General features: G+C 37.4%; 1 protein-coding gene across 1 annotated transcript in view; it reads left to right on the top strand.

The window, feature by feature from the left end:
• LOC108664888 (intraflagellar transport protein 80 homolog) overlaps nt 1–20,180 on the top strand; it is a 25,596-nt gene extending 5,416 nt beyond the window's left edge. Inside the window, exons 3-8 of the mRNA XM_018151580.2 lie at nt 4,861–4,971; nt 8,178–8,356; nt 10,273–10,500; nt 11,033–11,163; nt 16,734–17,267; nt 17,509–20,180. Coding sequence (XP_018007069.1) covers nt 4,861–4,971; nt 8,178–8,356; nt 10,273–10,500; nt 11,033–11,163; nt 16,734–17,267; nt 17,509–17,608 — 1,283 coding nt within the window. The 3' untranslated portion in view covers nt 17,609–20,180. The remainder of the gene's footprint in view (nt 1–4,860; nt 4,972–8,177; nt 8,357–10,272; nt 10,501–11,032; nt 11,164–16,733; nt 17,268–17,508) is intronic.
• Nucleotides 20,181–20,437: the final 257 nt, after the last annotated feature.

The following is a 20,437-nucleotide window of genomic DNA, read 5'->3' as shown; positions in this document are numbered from 1 at the left end:
AGCTTATACAGGGTGGGGCAGAACTGATTGAACAGTTTTGAGGCAAAATAAAAGAGTAATGGAGGTACATAAAGAAGAAAGTTTATTTTCCTCGAGATTAGCATAACATACCATTTAAAATACTTATGTTTTGAAAACAATATCAGGAAGATGGGGTTTGTTAGCTGCAACATACTGTTGGAGTCGTTATCGGAAGTTTCCAACAGCACGTTCACACATATGACGATGTATGGCCATAACCTCTGCTGCAATAATCCGTCCTCTTAGCTGTGGTAGGGTGTGAGGGCGACTTCTGAACATCTTTTTTTTTAGATGTCCCCAAAGAAAGAAATCGCAAATGCTCAAATCATGTGACCTCACAGGCCACTGTAAATCACCCCTCAGAGACACCAGACGTCCGGGAAACATGCGCTTCAAAACATAGAGTGCATGCCATTCGGGCTGTGTGAGCTGTAGCCCCACCCTGCTGGAACTACACGTCTCCCAATGCTTCATTTTCAACAATGTTTTCCATCCTGGGCTGCAAGAGATTTTGCACCATTGCAGCATAGCGTTCGGAATTCACTGTCACGGTTGCTCCCTCCTCTGAGAACGACTCAAACAGTGTGTTGCAGCTAACGGCTCCATCTTCCAGATGTTGTTTTCAAAACATAAGTATTCTAAATGGTATGCTATGCTAACCTCGAGGAAAATAAACTTTCTTCTTTATGAACCTCCATTACTCTTATTTTGCCTCAAAACTGCTCAATCGGTTCTGTCCCACCCTATATATATATTGAGAGGTTGAGATTGTATTGACCTTTTAGGAAATTAGAAAGATTTTCCACCCTAGTACGAGTATTCTAATTAAGATATTCAATTTAAATCTTTAAATATTCGAATTTATAACTAGAAACAAAACAATTACTATTATAAAATTATATATAAAATATTTAAATGCAGCGAATGGAAATAAAATGTTTGAATTGTGCACATGTTCATTTCAAACAGTGATAGCTTTTCTCATATCATAAGTCTCATTTCAAGTTGTTTAAGGTTTGTTTGGTTATCGTTCAATTTATGTTTAGTATTGGTTTATTGGTCTGAATTAAATGGGAACAGTGCAGTCAGCCACTCAGTCACTACTAGTCGGTGTGTTTAGACTTTAGAGGGTAAAGTCTGGTAGATTTATAGTGATAGTGATTTATATTGATAGTGTTGTGCACTGTGCTGTCAGCTGCCTATCTGTTATGTGACACTTCAGTGTTTAGAAGATCCACATTCCTTAAGTGTTGTTGTATATTGAAGCCAGTTAAATGGTCAATATTTAGCTCGTTACCTTGCTCCATGGTCCATACATACTTCACAAAGCTAATGAATAGACTTATCAATAATTGTTTACCCAAAAATCCCAAAGTGGTAAACACCACTTTGGCCTGTTGGCCATTATTGAAGGCAATAAGTGCCCTTTTTAGCCATTCATTATGATCCATATACTGTTATTGTTAGTAGGCTAATTGCAACAGAAAAAATAACCTATTAAAAAAGACAAAAAAATTGAAAAAATAAAAAAATAATGAAATAAATAAAAAAATCATGAAAAAATAAATAAAATCATTGATTTTTGATTTTTTAAATAAAAAATCACCAACCCTGTTCTTCACTAGTAAACACTAGATCTAGAATATTTGGGGTTTGTTTACCTCTAAAATGGGTTGGCTTGGTGATATTCTGGATTAAAAATGAGTCTCGCACAGACTCCAAGAACAGGGATGCTGGGTGATTCCCATCTCTTGGAGAAGATTCATCTGCCCAGTCTATTTCTGGATGGTTAAAGTCACCAACGATCAACGTATGCGACCTGCTGAATGACATGCTCGGTAAAAGGTTGTTTAGTACTTTATTGTTATCAGAGGAGCTGTTAGGTGATCTGTAAATGACCCCTATGAGAAGGCTATCTTTGCCTTTTAGAGTAAGTTTGCACCACACTGATTCTCTAGCTGATTGATGGTCTGCAGATAATATAACTTGCTGGGCCCCATAGAAGGTTCTAACCCACAGAGCTACACCTCTACTGCACTGCTCTTCATTTAAGTTATGAAAACAGTCGAAAACTGGCAACTGAAATTCAACGGGTACAATTTATCCCCGTGATTTTTAGGGAGTGTTTCTTTAATACAGATAATGTCAAATAATGTCCAAACCTACCAGATTATCCCCTGAAAATCCTATTACATTATACTCACTGCTTGACCATATTTGGTGCAACTTCTGTGGATCTAATCCAGAAGCAGGGGTTATCGATTGTGACTTATCAGACCATATGATGACATTTTTTTTACTTTGAAACTGAGTTGTCGACAGCTCCATCCAGGAAAAACACTCGCTATGTCAATGCCGACAACATTCACGTGTTCAAGGAGAACATGAAATTTTTTCCTTCGCTAGCTATAACTAATATTGATTACCCTAACCTTGCCATGCGGTCTTGCTTGGATGAACTTTTTCAAAATTTACAACTCGTCCTTTCCAATAAAGTCTGTCGTGATTAAAAAACGTGGACCTCCTTGGGTTACCACTGAAATTAAATCTTCAATCAAGAAGGCGCATAACCTCCTGAAGCTTTCCCGTTCTGGTGCAATTTGTCGTGGATCGTACTCGATCTACCGGAATGTCTTGAATGTGCTGTTGAAAATGGTCAAGAAGCAATACTACTCGACCAAAATCCAGCAAGACTCTAACGACTCGAGGGCCTTGTGGAATACTGTTAATTCTCTTCTTGCAAGGAATCTTGTGCGCCAAAAAGATTGAAATGTACAAAAATAACAAGTTGATGCCTGATTCTGAACTAACCATTGAATATAATGAATATTTTATCTCCGTCGCGAATGACATAACTAAAGATCTAGGTCCGGTGCAGAGTAATACGACTTGTGGTGTTCCGTTCTGTGACGCGTCATGCTTCCTATCTCCTACTTCAGCATCTGAGGTAAAGAGCTTTTTACGATTGTGCAAGGAGGCTTAACGTTGAAGAATTTCAGCCACGAGTATTGTGCGAGGTTGCCGATATTATAGCGCCTGTTTTAGCTCATATCTTTAATTTGTGTATGTCTACTGGAATTTATCCTGATGTACTGAAGCATGCTCGTAACATACCGATTTCTAAGTCTGGCAACTCAAGTAACGTATGCAACTATCGACCAATATCTACCTTGCCCTGCCTTAATAAGATTTTTGAAAAATTCTTCACTCTAGTCTAGACTTACGAATTTCCTTGATAAATTTTCTTTAATATCTGATAGTCAATTTGGATTCCGTAAGGGCACAAACACTACAATGGCTATATTTTACTTAGTCCAAGATTTACTTAAGGAATTCCATGCAAAATATTACTGTATTGCTCTTTTTCTTGACCTGCAAAAGGCCTTTGATTGCGTGAACCATCAAATTCTCTTGAACAAACTCTACCATTATGGCATTAGAGGGCCTTTTTATGCATTGATAAAGTCATATCTAACCAATAGAGAACAATATGTTTCATTGTGCGAGTACAAATCGCCCTCAAGACCAATCACGATTGGAGTACCCCAGGGCTCTGTTCTGTGGCCTCTTCTTTTTAATATTTTCATAAATGATATCGCCTCTTCTTTTAATGCGAACTGCAAGCTTTTTGCTGATGATGCCGTTTTTTATATCTCGAAAGGTACCTACGATGAAGCGTGTGATAGCATTTCGGATCTGTCAGCAGACTTGTCAAGATGGCTGTTAGTAAATAAGTTAGTGGCACACACCGATAAAACTAAACTGATGCTTTTTACGTCTCGACCTGTTGTCGCCCCTCGGAACATCACTTTTAATGGATCAATTTTAGAATGGGTTGACGATTTTCGTTATTTAGGCTTAATCCTTGACAATAAAATGTCTTTTAAAAAACATATTACTTCCGTTTGCCAGGGACTTAGCAAAGCCCATAGAGTGTTACATGCTCTATCAAGTATCTTACCTTTCTCCTCGTTAAGAACGCTCTTCTATTCGTTGTTTTTATCTAAATTTTTTTAAACCCTTGTAATATGGGGTGGAGTACCTCTCTGTACAAAAAAAGCCGGTTATCACGTTGATGAACAGGATCGACACTGCGGTCAATCCTTAGGGTTCGATATGTTAACTATGTACCATTGATTCGTACTAATGAATTATATAGACAGTCAAAAATCCTGAAATTCGACGACATGTACAAATTTAGGCTTTTACAGTTTATGAATAGGGCACTTTTTCATGATCAGCGTCTTTTTGAAAGTTTTTTTGCTCCTCATCATTTCCACGATATCAGAGGCGTTCGTTTCAACCTTCCACCGGTCCGTTTAGAAATAGAGAAAAATGGTACTGTTTTTAATTGTGTAAAACATATTAATGAACTGCCTGATGATTTCAGAATAAACTGTTCTAAATCCATTTTAAAGACAAAATTTCGTGATCACATTTTTGCTCAATATTAATTTAACTTTGTTTATCATATAGTTTTTTTTTCTTGTGACAATTTACTTACTGTATGTACTGCCTTTACTTTAGAATGTAATATTTGTTTTAATTTTCGTTGTACATGTTGCCACTATTACGTTCATACTTGTCACCTATTATACGCCTGCGAAGCTTTTTTACAGCTTGTATGGGCTTTTCACCTGGAAGCTTTTATTACCAAATAGCATGTTTTTTTCTCTTTCTTTTTAGTCGTGCTGTGTTGCTTCTGTGTGTGAAAGAATAAAGAATAAAGTCAAGTTATTAATTCACCCTCAACTTCGTTCTATACAGTATAATATAATTTAAAATCAGAATTACCGACGCTCTAATCAGACAATGTCTCATTCATTCCTCTGGTTGCAGGCAAGTTTCATCTCGTGAACCGCAAGGGCCACGTAGAGAAGAGCGTTGCTGCCCACCAGGGGGCGGCTCTCACTAGCCGCTGGAATCACGACGGGTCGAGCTTTCTTACTGGTAAGAATATTAGTTGAGTATCCCTTATATGACCAAAAATTTTAAAATGTGAAAAGTTCCTTCACTTTTCTGATATTTACGGAGAATCAGCACGATTTTTGACATATTTTTTTAAAACATCAGAAGATTTATAATTATATTTATAGAAAACTGGCAACATGAGCGCATCCACATTTTGTTACTTCCAACATGGGCTGCTCAACTAGAAGTTCTTCGCTCCAAATTGAAATGAATAAAAAATTACTTAGGTACATATATTTATGGTAATTATGGTCTTTAGGGCTTTGAAAGGATTCTTGGCTTCAAGGATTTTTTGGAAATTCAAGGTTTTACTGAAGCCCAGTTGAGTAGCATAATAAGGTTAGAATGGAATAGAAGTGTCGGCACTGATGAAATAGGCCCACGGTAAACAATTGTGGTGGGCATTTAAAAGATATTATATTTAAAAACTAGGATACAATATTACCATAAAAATGTTCTTCTTTTAAATAAAACAAGTTTCAACTTCATAACGTTCTTAGATTTTTATTTATTAACAAATTAAAAGGGTTACTTAATTCTGAAACACCCTGTACGATGAGAGACCTGCGAACAAGGTCATAATTAGAACAGGAATTTCAAATGACAGTTGATTATTCTACGTTAAACAAAATATAAATTTAACATCCTAAAATTTTAAATTCATAATCATTGTAATTGAGGTTTACAAGCGACAATATTGATTCTCAAAGTAATTGGAATACAATTTACACTATTTCTGTAATAAAAGATTACAATACTTTCCTGATAACTTCTCCCTAGTCAGAGAATATCATATGATCTACTGACTGAAAATTAATAATTATTTCCTAGCGAACTTGATAAAATTCGTAGGAAGCGTTTGAACTCAAGTTAATTAAGTTACATAAAGTGAGATTTATGATCATGAATTTGATGTTTTAATTTCTTTTACTTATTACAATTAAATAAACCTTTTAATAATTTAATAAAATTTAAATCCGACCTCCACAATAATGTCAATACTATCAATTGTGATTCGTTCGATTAACTCTTCCTTAATTTAGTTTCACTATAAGCAGAGTAGGCCAGGATAAGGGAATTCTCATTACAAGACTGCCTCTGGGGCTAATAATTGGTCTGAAACCTTTCTAATCAACATTCCTAGTCAAAATGTTCGTTTGCAACAAAATGATAATGAAACAAAAATAATATTCTCTGCTACCATACCTGATTATACAATTAGTAAATTTAACTCACCCAGTCATTAATTCAAAAAAATCACACAAGGAAACTTGACAACCGTCTGCTAGTGTTCTTTCTTTAAAATGTGTCCTCTTCTGTTCCCCAACATTGGCGATGTTGCCAGAGAGTTACGAGAGAGAAATTTACACTTACCACAAATTATTTGAATTACAGAACAATATTTTTTACCACCAGAGCTTAAAACCATTACAAAATTGTCAAAAAAATATTGATATTGCGATTAACTGGCCATGATTAACTGGCTTACAATGTTAATTATATTTAGGGTAACAAGGGGCAACGGGACCACTGCTGGTCATGGGCCCATAGCGGGTTTCCCGCTAAGTATGGCAGATATTGGTCCGTGCGCTTTACCGCCGGTCGACAGTTTCACTGGGATGAAGTGTGAGGCTCTACGATTTGCTAAGAGTTTGCGTTGATATGTTACTCGCAGATAACTGTTTTAGCCCAGTTTAAAGTTGTTTTTGCAGCTATTAAAACTGTTTTTGATTACTTTATATGAAGCTTTTGAAATTACTGTGAATTATATTTTGAAAGTATTATTTATGGGGATAATTTTGAATTCAAGTTTAGACTATTAGCTTTCAAACTAAAATATTGACACGATAGAAATTGAAATGATACCTAGTGGGGCAAAGGGCCCATGCATATCACGGGGCAAAGCGCCCATGGTGGGCTCAATACCCCTCTGTGAAGTCTTGTGTTATACATCATTAGATTAGTCTCAATGAGCTCTCAAAAACCATGACTAGCTTTTGAATTACAAATTACACTTCATATTGTATGATTTTTTATTTGCTGCCTCAAGGCAGCAGGTTCTAGTTTCTAATTATGCGTATTGATGACCCCTTATCTCTCTTTCACCATTACAACATTATGCGCAACTAAAAAAGGAAGACCAATATAGTCAACTATTCTCAAACTGAACTTAAAAATTTTTTGGAGGAAATTATGAATGACAAATTACCAAGAGTTAAAATTGCCAAGTAAACGTTGCGTCAGACCAAAGACGGCAATATGAAGCAACCTGGAGTTCTTTGTTCAGGAAGACACGATAACTACATCCTTGGCTGAAATCAGGAGAGTACGACAAAGTTTTTTTGTGAAGTAAATATATTTTTTCTAGTCAGGGATACATTTTTTAATGTCAAGTATGAATTTTTAATGGCATGGATACATTTTTCAAGTCAAGGATATATATTTTTCAAGTCAAGTCTATATATTTTATGGCGAGGAAATATTTTTTCACGTCAGTGATAGATGATTTTACGCCAAGAATATATATTTTTTTCAAGTCAAGGATATGATTTTTTAAGTTGTTAATAAATAAATGAATGTAATATTTTTTATTACATTTTTCTTATTTTAAACTGTAAAGTGTTGTTTTATCATCTTTAAAACAAAAAATAGGCAATCGGGATAAGGGACAAGGGGTGGGCGCCTTGCCCCAAGCCCATGGGCCCATTGCCCCAGGAGTGGGCAATGGGCCCATTTTGACACTTTTTACAATACAGTGTTTCACTAAAAATTGAATAACTCTATAAGCTTCTAATTCACATCACACATTCCTCATCAGTTGTAACTTTAAACAAAACGATGAACTACCTCGTATCAATTGAAACTTTATCAAAAATTTAGTTTAAAAGAAGGGGTGGGCGCGCTACCCCAAAAAAGGGGTGGGCGCTTTATTCTATTAGACGGAGGCCATCAGCCAGATGCCACAAGTAACGTACATAATCAAGGCATTAAATATGTAAAAATACAGTTTTCCTTCTAGTAATCTCGCGAATCACTACAGGCCCTTGTTTGTCATCACTACCTTCACTGTCGTCCTACCTCACCATATGCTTTGAAACATCGAACCTAGATCAAACCTGCATCACTTTTCATTACGACTTCTGGAGGTTCATGCTCCATATTAAAAATATTCTTATGAAACTAAGGCGGTGAGGACGGCCTGGTGAAGTTCTGGACGCGTAGTGGCATGCTGAGGTTCTCGCTGAGCAAGAGCTCAGGGTTCGTCTACAGCGCTGCCTGGTCCCCTGAATCGGACGCTGTGCTCTACACTTCTGGCACCGCGCTAGTCATCGAACCTCTGACAGCCAACACCAAGCCCAAACAGGTGCGGCATAGTATCCTATTGATGATTTATTCTATCACGAGTTAAGCATTTTTGCTGTGACACCGCGTTAGTCATCGAACCTCTGACAGCCAACGCCAAGCCCATGCAGGTGCGGCATAGCATTTATTTTTTGATGATTTACTGTATGAACAGTTTTATTATTTTGCTATGGCCCCGCACTCGTCGAGCCTCTTGCAGTCAAGCCCACTCCCTTGCTGCCCACGGCGGGGGATATGTCGGAGCCAGTGAATTATATTTCTATTCAGTTCGATGTTATTAACTATCTGGCTATTTAATAATAATTTTGGGGATCAAGTATTGTAATGTTTAGGGTAACATGGGGCAGCGGGCCCTCCCCCTTTTTTAAACTAAATTTTTGATGAAGTTTTAATTGATACGAGGTAGTTCTTTGTTTTATTTAAAGTTACAACTAATGTGGAATGTATGGTGTGAATTAAATGCCTATAGAGTTATTCAATTTTTAATGAAAAACTATTTTGTAAAAAGTGTCAAAATGGGCCCATTGCCCCACCCATGGCTTGGGGCAAGGTGCCCACCCCTGGTCCCTTACAGCAATTGCATATTTTTTGCCTAAAAATGATAAAACAGCACTTTACAGTTCAAAGTAAGAAAAATGTAATAAAAAATATTACATTCATTCATTTATTAACAACTTAAAAAATCATATCCTTCACTTGAAAAAGAATATCTAGGCTTAAAATATCTATCACTGACGTGAAAAAAATATTTCCTTAACATAAAAATATATATCCTTGACTTGAAAAATATATCCTTGTCATAAAAAATTCATCCTTGACATGAAAAAATATATCCTTGACTAGAAAAAATATATTTACTTGATCAGAAAAAACTTCGTTACAGTTTCGTCCATAATCCAAATATTATGCGAGGGGAATTCGTACTTAATCGTGATTTCAGCCAACACCATAAAAACTCGTCAACTTTTGGCTCATTGGTGTTGGCTGAAATCAACTTTTGGCAAGACGAGAGTCAATAACTCGATACGAGGTCATAAATAAGCATAACTAGAAACTAGAACCTGCTGCCTTGAGGCGGCAAATCAAAAAATCATGCAATATGAAGTGTAATTTGTAATTCAAAAAGCTAGTAATAGTTTTGGAGAGCTCATTGAGACAAATCTAATGATGTATATCACAAGACTTCACAGAGGGGTATATTGAGCTCACCACGGGCGCTTTGCCCCGTGATATGCATGGGCCCGTTGCCCCATTAGGTATCATTTCAATTTATATCGTGTCAACATTTTAGTTTAAAAGATAATAGTCTATTCTTGAACTCAAAATTATCCCTATAAACGATATATTCAAAATATAATTCACAGTAATTTCAAAAGCTTCATATACAGCAGTCGAAAACAGTTTTATTTAGCAGCAAAAACTTTTATCTGGACTAAAACAGTTATTTGCAAGTAACTAACCGTCGCAAACTCTTGGCAAAACGTAGAGCCATACACTTCAGCCCGGTGAAACTGTCGACCGGCGGTAGAGCGCACGGACCAATATCTGCCATACCTGGCGGGAAACCCGCTATGGGCCCATGACCCGCAGTGGTCCATTTGCCCCATGTTACCCTACCTCTCAAATTAACTCGTGAATACAATACGCAAGTTCATTGTAGCATGAGCCCAGTAAAGAAAATACCGTGTCGTACCGATCTTCTGGTGGTCGCACTTGCTTAATTCTCTAAGGTCGCACATCGTTAGAATTAAGCAAGCTATTCTTAATCAATTTCGTAATGTTATTTTGTTCATCCTATTAATAAATAATCCTTTCAATCGGTATATAACCATAGAACTTCATAAAATCCTATGTTAAATATATTTTATGAGTAGGATTTTATTAAGTTATATTCTGTTATTTCCCATTATCCTTCAGTGGGAAGCCCACGAAGCCCTTGTCCTGAAAGTGGCTTGGAACCCCAACACCGGTCTCATCGTGTCGTGGGGGGGAGATAAACGCTATAAAGTGTGGGATCGCGACGGCCGGCAGCTGTACACATCAGCGCCCCTCTACCCCAACATCACTGCACTCGCCTGGGCAGCGGACGGGCAGCTCTTCGTCATGGGGTCGTACAACGCAATCAGACTCTGCGACAAGAATGGAGTGAGTGCGTAACTGTAAGGGAGCTTGTGATGATTTTTGAAGACTGATTAAAATGAATCTGTCATCGCTTCGGACTTAGGTTCATTCTTGAAGTTGTAGTTTCCTGCAAAGAATAGTAGGTCAATTGGTGAAAAAGAAAGGGATTAGTATATATTATATTTTTGGTCGTTTATTTACTTCCTATGATTAATTTTTAAATTTCTGCCTGCTTCACAAATGATTATATGACAAGACGGTCAGGACCTGCCTGAGGATCATCATATCAGATGATGAGAGGTTTTATGGAGAGTACCATTAAGATATACGATAAAAAATGGATCCTCAATGAATTTTCCACAGATGACAATTATTAATTGTCATGAACTTGAACGATAAGTACCAGTAGATCCGCAAAAACGCTAGTATGACCGATGGAAATCAGAGCATGTCTAAACCACTTCTAGTCCTATTTTATATTAAACAACTATTAATCCTGTCCAATATCTAGTCGGATGAAAAATTGTTATGCGGATATTTTTCGTCCCATATACAGTGGTGCCACTCTCAGCATCAGCCAGCTTGCGGTAGCCTCTTCAACTTGGCCTGGTCGAACGATGGCACTGGCAGTCTTTTTGCCGGTGCCGGGGAGAACGGTCACGTGTTCGTTGCTCGCGTCATTGAAAAGTGAGACGCTTAATCAGCACAAGTAATTTCTACCATTTTCAAAACCAAGTATTTGATAAAGAGTTCATTTTTTCTGTGGTTTCAAAATGTATAGAAGTGTAATTTTTCTCCGAACTAATTTGAATGTAAAGCGAATGGATAGTGTGAAATAGCTAGTTAACACGAATTAAGTTTCAATTTCGTCACACCGAAAAAGATGAATTCTTGATTCATAACTGACGATGAACTGCTAAAAAATTTCCGTCCCACCTGATTGCTCTAATATAGTAGTCCTGGATAGAGCTAGAGAAGGGTGAAATATAACATAACATAGTGATCTCGGCGCTTAAGGGGACCGGCTACCCTCCAGAACAACTTCTACAGTTATTATCCGATCATCATGAAACTTCACATACATACGTAAAATGCAAAAAAATAACATTTTGCTCATACGAATTTTTCGAAAAAATTGATAGAAAACGTGAAATTCATGGAAAACGGCTAAAAAGGGGTACTTTAGAAAATCTATCTCCTCCTACAAATATCATCCTACAACATCGAGACACGTATCATTCGATTCGTAAAGACCATACCTATCGATTTGATGATCATTTTCCTCATTTTCCCCATAGTTTTTTTATGCGCGTTTTTTCCATTTTCTCATTTTTTCTCATTTTCCCCCCTACGTAAAAGAGTCGTAACGTAGCCTAGATACCGTAACTAAGCCTCAAACCAAGTCAGCAAGGCATAGAGCGACTGGCTGCATACCTCTCATCTCGCTGTCATGATGGGCACTGACTGCTTTGGCGACAGCAGGCTGTATTTATAGTCCCGCCCTCCAATTACGACCATAGGAATTAGTTAAGGCCGCCCAATACCACCCCCGGTTCCACGGCGTGTCGTGTACGTAAAAATGTACGTAGAAAGATGGTTCTGGTACCGTTCGACGTGTCAGAAAGTAAGCTTTAAGATGAGTATAAGCACCGGATAATGCCATAATTGGCCGCTTTACGTCAGACGATCCTTTTTAGTGTGTCCAGCCTTCGAATTAATCCCATAGACTTTACTGAAGGGCCCTCAAAACCGCCCCCCTTCAGGGAGCTGTCACGAAATCATTTTTCGACGTAGAGAGATGATTCTGGTACCGTTCGATGCGTCAGAAAGTAAGCTTTAAGATGAGCACAAAAACCGGAAAACGCCATAATTGAAAATTTAGGGGTAGCCGGTCCCCTAAAGTGTAGGCCTGATGTGGCCTGTCGCCGATTCTTTTCCTTTTCGTGCCTTGTTCACAGAAGATCTAAAATCGTGTCATTTGACCGGATCTTTTCATGACTGACGATAGTTTGAAATAGCTACTCGATTTCCACCGGGTTCGATATGGTGCTAGGCATTTCAAATCTGAACATATATTTTTCCATAGCTTTATCTAGTCTGTTCTTGAACGCGTTCATTTTTGGAGCGCCAACTATGTCATCGGGGAGGCTGTTCCACATGTCGGTGATTCGAAGCGAAAAGAAATGTTGGCGCGCGGAGAAGTTGCAGCGCAGTTTTTTTCGTTTATAGCCGTGGCCCCTGGTGTTGGTTCTTGTTTCAAATTCTAGTAATCCTTCGTGGACCTTGTATAAACCATGAATACACTTGTATACTTCAATGAGGTCCCCACGCAGACGTCGATAACTGGGGCTTGGAAGCTTCATAATCTTCAATCTTTCTTCATATGACTTGCCCTTCAAGCCTGGAATTGAGGGGTTTATCGTACTGAGGTGGTTATTGAGTTAGCTGGCGATTTAATTGTTTGGTAGTTACTTCCTAATATGAACTGGTCCTCACAACGCATTGTCTTGGAAGACATGAAACTGGACCAATACTTTTAAAAATATTAATGTGCTCACAAACGGTGAAAGTTTTAGCCGACAGTATCAGCTGCAAATACGTTAAACTTCGAATATCGGATTAATTTAGTCATTAGCGGAAATTGGCTTTGAGCGGTCGCTGGCAGTCAATAAGGACTTATAAGGTGCTTATACTTGGGTAAAGTATTAGAGATAGTATAATAAGCTGCAAGTACTTCCCACTCCCAGTTTAGCCGGTTGAAAGCTTAAGGTGTCTATATACACGAAATTGAAGTAGCGAAAGTATTTGCTGCAAGTATTTCTCAAACCCAGTTTTGTAGGCTGAAAGCTTTTACTCGAGGAAAGTATTATTTCAAAAATATTTCCAGAGGCCGGATTATCAAAACTTAGTAACTTTTCATACCTACGCACAAAAAGATGCGTGTTGCTTAATTAAGTACACCCTAAATTTGGCATTATTAAAACTTGCGTACGCAAGACTTATCTGAAAGCTATAATCAAAAACATCTGGCTAACTGACCAATCTGAGGCTTTGGATTTACTGTTCCTAGCTCCTTTCGACTCGGTGCGCAGTGCGCTTGGATTGAAGTAGGGTGTCTCGTGTCAGCGGCATATGCGATGACTGCCTAGGGTGTATTTGGAGAAATGAGTGGGACGTTATCCAAATAGCAATGCACTTATTGTCGTTGTGATCATTGATCAAAATTTATCGCAATCAGGACAAAAAATTACATTATTCCCATTCAAAATTAGAAGACTTTTTTAGAGAGACCTAGAATTTAAAAAATTATATGAGTTGGAGTTGTGACTGTCACAAAGAGAAAGAAATTTGTATACGGAGCTAGAAAAGTGATTGGCTCGTCAAACTCCGTATAATTTTGAATCAAAAAGGCATGAAGATATTGTTTTAGTGAATGATCATAAAACTCTTGGATATGAATATCAACATTTGCTTGTAAATTATAACACAAGAGGGAAACATATTAGCTTCTGACATGAACTCAATTGAAATTTTTTCCTAAAAGCACAGTTTAACCCGATCCCATATTATACCTATGTCGAATTATTGACAAAATCACAATTCACATTGTTGCTAGTAAATCAATATATTCATATTGCTCCAGCAGACACTCAAAACTTGTACGTAACTCCGCTTACGACACCTCCGAGCAGGCGCAAAGTTACGCAAAACTTCTTGTACGTAGCTTGCCGCGCAAATGTTTTGATTATATCACCGCTAGAGTTACGTCTTCATAGCAGCACTTCCGCAACACGTAAGTGGCTACGTGTACTTAGCAATGTTTTGATAATCTGGGGCCATACTTTCAAAACTCGCTAAGTGAACGTAAGTACTTACGCTCTATTTTCTTGTCTATGATTGGTGGATTTGCTTGTAAGGCCGTCAATGATTGGCTGATGAACTTACGATCTCTTAACTTTATTTGAAAGTATAGGCCCTGGCCCTGTGATTATGTGATACTCAAGTGCCAGTCCGTCGTTACAGGCCGTCGAGTGAGGTGCGCGCACGGTGGAGTATGGAACGTGAAGATAATAGCGAGTCTGAGGAAGCTTTTATAAATAAGAATAAAACAGGATGTGGCATTGTTACAACGTTGCTTAGAAAGTGAAAAACTTTACCGGCCATGGGAGAGTGTAGGTGAGAGTCCTAATAAGGTCTCGTCTTTTGAAGTTTCGAAACACTACTCTCTCAAGTAGTTTTTGTTGGAATATTCATCTTGACGTACATTTTGTTGGAATATTCACCGTGACGTACACAGTAGATCATACTTTTGGAATGCCAAAAGAATAGTTCAATATCATCTGAACACCTGTTAACGTTCTTAGAACCGTCGTCTTTGGGACAAGAAATAGTTCATAACATTAAGAGCATTTGCCGCAAGCAAAATAAAGAGCGGCTGCTACATCGGACAGCCCAACTGGTGTTGCTTTTCGGCACAAAAACAAGCTCACTGCGACAGATGTATGCCATCAGCTATTGCCTCCGTTCTGAAGAATAAATCAGCACAATTTTTGAAGTGTGAAGTACTTGCATTTAATGCAGCTAATATTATCCTAGTGTATAAGTACCTGAATAGTTTCCTCGCGTGTAAGCTTTCAGTCGGTAAAATTAGAAGGTGAAAGCATTTGCCGCCGATGCAATCAGCTAAGACTTTACCTCTGTATAAAGTGGATGGTATAATCTCATCAAGACAAGAGATTATACCAACTTTTTATATCAAAGTTTTTTTTATGGTTTTATGGTTGTGATTTTTCCTTTTTTAACATCCAACAGTAGTCTGCCAACTTATTAACATTACATCGGCCATTGGTATCTACGCTCCATTCATTTTATATCTTGAAGGAAATGTTCTCCTTGTTCCTCACGTACAGCTCAAAGATTTTCTGGAAAGTAGTCCACATGTGGGCGTACTATAAAGGGACTTGGACACGCATGTTGCATCCAACGTTCTGTAGTTTTGTAACCATTCAGCAATTAAATTTTCGTATTTTGTTTTTTTTTTTCTTTCCGAAAAGGTCTGTTACATCTAGTTTAAACGCATTTGAGGCAGTAATTTCTTCCATTTCTATTTTTGAGGCAAAGATTGCACCTTTTAAAGTTTTTCATATGTCAGGCCTAACTAAGACTTCCTCTTTCACAAAGATACTTTAAATACTCTTCTTCTTTGTTTAATGTTTTCACAAAGTCTTTCATAAATCCCAATTTGATATGTAGTGGTGGAAGTAAGATTTCCTTGGGATCAACTAAACAATATATTTAAAAAGTTTTATAAGAGGTATAATTAAGAGCTTTTCTGATTGGCTACGTCGCAGAGGTAACAATGATAATTTTTGATGACGTCTTTGTTGACCTATCAGTAGTAACATGGAAATAATTTTACAATCCCCTCAAATGGTCCATTGCTGACCAGAGTAGATAATTTTTCAAAAACAAACTAAATACATCACTATTATTAAGGGAATTAACTAGAATGAGATAGAATGAAATATGTTCGTAAATATCATTCATACAAAAACTGTTTAGCAACCTGTTCACATTGAATAAATCAACACTTTGACTAAATTGACCACTTATACGAACATAATTTTGGAAAATTATGCGAATCCTGAACTTGAATGTACATGAAAATAGGCAATTTTCTGGTGAAATTTGTGACTTGTCTAAGACTGATGGAATTTTTTCGCAATTTTTACCGTAATCAGCATAAGAAATACTGTCAAATCCACCTGTCAAGTATGAAATTATTTTTTATCGTAAAACCTGTGTTATTGGTGTTTATCGAAAATTTCATTGTTTGTCCCAACATGACCTGATGGTTGCATTTATATGATTGTCATTATACATTTCTAGTTGGTGCCTAACGATTGTTCCAGTGTTTCCTGTTAGTCGAATGTATAAGGTTAAATTTTCAGTTATTTATCTCAAAACTTTAATATGAGGTCACTAATCTTGTGCCCAAACCGGTTACTGAGTCTTTTCGAAATGTTGACTGAATAACATGACTTACAAGCCATGTTTGAAAAGTCTCATCACTGACAATTTTCAAGATGTTCATTGCATAACATGGCTTATGGTTTTGATCACAGGATTTTTATGCCGGTTTCTCTTCCATTACATTGATCACATATGCAAGATGAAGATTATGCATCGACTCAAGAAATTTTTATTGCCTGAAAGAATTTTGTGGATATGTGACTTTAATTGAGTGCTCTGTACAGATGGGCAGCAACTCCCAAAGATGAGGTCAGGCTCCACAGCTGCACCAGAATTGAAGATCCCACCGAAGATGTTGATTTTCATTATCTTGTTGAAAAACGAAATGACTTGGTTCGCAAGTATGCATGCCAGGAGTCGGAGGAAGGCAAGTGGATATTGTTTTTCAAAACTGCGAAATTTTTTTCTGCATGGAAGCACGCCTGCTCTCTCTACAGAACTGGAAAACTTGAAGGAGTAACCCACATGTACGCATCAACTTCCAGAGCCAACCCTCGCACAAATGATAATCGTGATATGCAGGTGATACTTTTCAAATGCGGACCGTACAACGACCAGGATTTGATGTTACGTTACGGCAGGAACATTGTCGAACTCTTAAGGTACACCAATGCTACAGGACATATCCCCTACAAAACCGACAAGCAATCTGAATCAGGCACTCGAGCGACTGGCTGCAAAAAGAACCACTTGTACATGCTTCCTGTGGCGCAGAGATGGAGCGAGTACGAGCAGACTGGGAGACACAGCTTCTGGAGGTATCTATTTAGTCAACAAATTATCTATGTTTCAATCTTTTTTAATTAAAACAGTATCCAAGTTTAGGTGTACTATAATCCCTATGAGATAATTAATGATGATAATGTGAAGATATCAACTTGAATGAATGAATCAAACTTGCATGAATGCAGAGTGAGTAGCATTGACATCATCACGGTGCAATGGTGTCAATCTTCAACATAATTTCCAACTGTTCATTATATATTTATTTTTCTTCAGCAGGGACCGTGAAATTTTTAATCCTGAATGTGAAAACTGGCGACAAAAGCAAACTAGAAGCGATCTCGAATCCTGGAGGTCAGCTGGAAACAACATGTAACAGCCGAAAAATACAGACCTATCACCGGGATTATCGAGATTCGACACTCACTGAATATAGAACCTGAGGATTTCTACAATTTCGATAAGAATTCACTCGAAAAGCTATGACAGGAGCAGACGATGGTTTGGCAGGTAAACTTATTGTCAAATGTTGGACTTATCAAACGGCAACTTAAAAATCTGCTATAAAAGGGGACGCAAAACCTTGCTTAAACTGAAGATAAATGAATTAGATTCATATTAACAGTTTACTCGAACTCTTCTCTATCTACTGTCGGTCAGGAAAGGCTTAAATTTAACAACACCCAGGGCATCAACGCATGATGAGTGGCAGTGAACACAGAGTAATCACTGTGTTTATTGTTGAATTGTAATAAAAATGTTGTTAGCTGCTTGTGAAATTAAAAGTTCGCTCACATTCTTTACATCTCGAAGCTAAGCCTCCTGTCCTGAAAACCCTGTAATGCCGTATAACAGGCTCGAGTGGTAAAATGTAGTGATAGATTAACTGTTGACAATTGCTTTCGCTCTGGAAAAACAGGTAATTTCCGGGATAAACCGTTTTCTGAGATGAACACATCACATTATTATGAAAGAAATTCCTTCAAAGTTTGTTCATGCTGTGCATAACTAATTTTCACGATTCATGCTGTGCATGAACCAATTACTAGATGAAATACATTCCATCTGAATTAACAAATTAATTCCTTCTATTAACATTAATGCGAAAAGAAGTGAATAATTAAAAAAATTCCTCCTCATCGGTCCTACATAATATGAGAGCGATGAGAGGAGACGAAGTCTATTCACGCATTTCTTTTCATATAAATAAAGAGAAAATCATGATACAGCATTGACTGACTAAATCCTTTTCATGTATGATATAATAGTCAGACTGCAACATGAGCAGCAGTGAAAAACCTGGCTTCCGTTGGAGCAACGTTATAAAAAGCCTCAATGTCCGGATACTTTCGGGAGTCAATATGTCAACGAAGTCTTTCCTATGACATTCGTTGATTAATTTATTATTAGACGAACTGTAAGATTATTGCTGAGGTCCGATAGATTTTTATTATTGTCCATGTGCAATAGCAGGAGAATGAGATACCGTCAACAGTAGTTGAGAAGATATAGTTAAGGACACGAACGCTAGTAGGACAAGCGAGGGCCGGAGACAATGGACATGGTGGATGCGTCTAAAAGGTTAGGCTGCGTGAGCTTGAATATCTTAAGTATAGACGATTACTACAATGACGTCACGAAGGGTGACAAGATACTATTGACAGCATAGGTGGTAATGTTTGAAACAAGTCGCTTGACATGATATAATAGCGTTCCTATATTATATCTTTATCTACTGAATGTAACTAGTGACCAGGCATTCCCGTATAGTATACTAATGTGGATAATTCACGTTATTGAATATGTCCGTAGACTGTGGGTTTAATCTTTATCTACTGAATGTAACTCTAGTCACGCTGGCATTCCCGTACTAATATAGATAATTCACGACGGTGAATGTATCCTTAGACATTGAGTTAAATCTTTATCTACTGAATGTTAGCGCTATTATTGGAAAGTGATGAAGGAGCTCATCAAGTTGTTATCTTGAGGAATAAATAATAATTGCTCTGTTTATTCCTACCGAAAATAATCAATTATAGCTTTTGGACTAAGAGGTCTTGCTAGAAAGCGAAATTGATTGCTTGGAACTCACGGATCTGAGTCTTTTTTCTACTGATAAAACCACCTTTTGAATGCACTTGTAATCTAATGGTCTGGTGTCTGTGTGTTGTTGTAATAGGAAGGTTAAGCACCACTGTGTTGCATCATTGACGGTCTCCTAAAATTTGAAGTAATAAGTTTTTGTGAACTCAAGCTCGGGAGCTGATGCTGGATTTGTTTCACAGGTTTTAGTGAGAACTTATCTACATAGTAATTAAAGAAGTGCCTACAGAGAGGCCATGATAAGAAAAGGCATCATTCCTCGCTTTCAAGAATTGAAAGATTCGTTTAGCCGCGAATGGTAGAATAGAAATAATAAATTTAACTTTATTATAACTCGTACTCGTTACAGAGACGCCGAAAAGATAGAAATCTAATCTCACAGAAGTTTTAAGTGCAATCAAACTCCTCAAAGCAGATGATTGAAGTTTTAAATTTTTTTTTTATATTTTAAGTGAACTCTGAATTTCGAAATTTATAATGAAACTTAGCTAAGCATTCACTGCGCTCAAAATAAACAATCGATGATTTGTTTCCAAATATGACCCCCCAAATAAATGTAAAGATTCCTCTCTGATCTCTTACAGAAATATACATTTTTTAACCGTCAGTAAAATTATGCCCTGCTCATTTGGCCAAATTTCGTTCATAGTTTTTATCGTTTCTTATAACTTGTCAGCGATGTTATCAGTGAATTGCAATCAATATGCAGCCAGGGCATCATATTAATTTTAAAATAAATCTTTATTTACATGTGGACCCGAAACGTGGAGGTTTATCGTCATACTGCTGCATGAGAGTCAGCCTTTTCCTGACAGTAAAACAATAGGTCTTGTATAACTCTATTATCTAACACTCAGGTAAATGAATGGGTTTTATTGTCCAAATAGGGAATAGCGACACATTTCCTTGCCCATTGCACAGCAGGGTTGCCAGACGGTCTTTTTATAATGATATAATATAGAAGTTTCAGCGTTTAGTAGGCCGTAGGCCTGTTGCCGATTCTTAACATTGCAGAACATTCACAGCATTTTGAGGTCTCGAACTCGCAATTCACTGCTACAATTCACAGCTGTGCTTAATCACCCGGCCTCCTCGCCGA

The sequence above is a fragment of the Hyalella azteca genome, unplaced genomic scaffold, assembly GCF_000764305.2.
Source record: "Hyalella azteca isolate HAZT.00-mixed unplaced genomic scaffold, Hazt_2.0.2 contig8565, whole genome shotgun sequence".
NCBI lineage: Eukaryota > Metazoa > Arthropoda > Malacostraca > Amphipoda > Hyalellidae > Hyalella > Hyalella azteca.
Note: the sequence above shows the minus strand (reverse complement) of the source record. Positions and strands in the feature narration are given on the sequence as shown.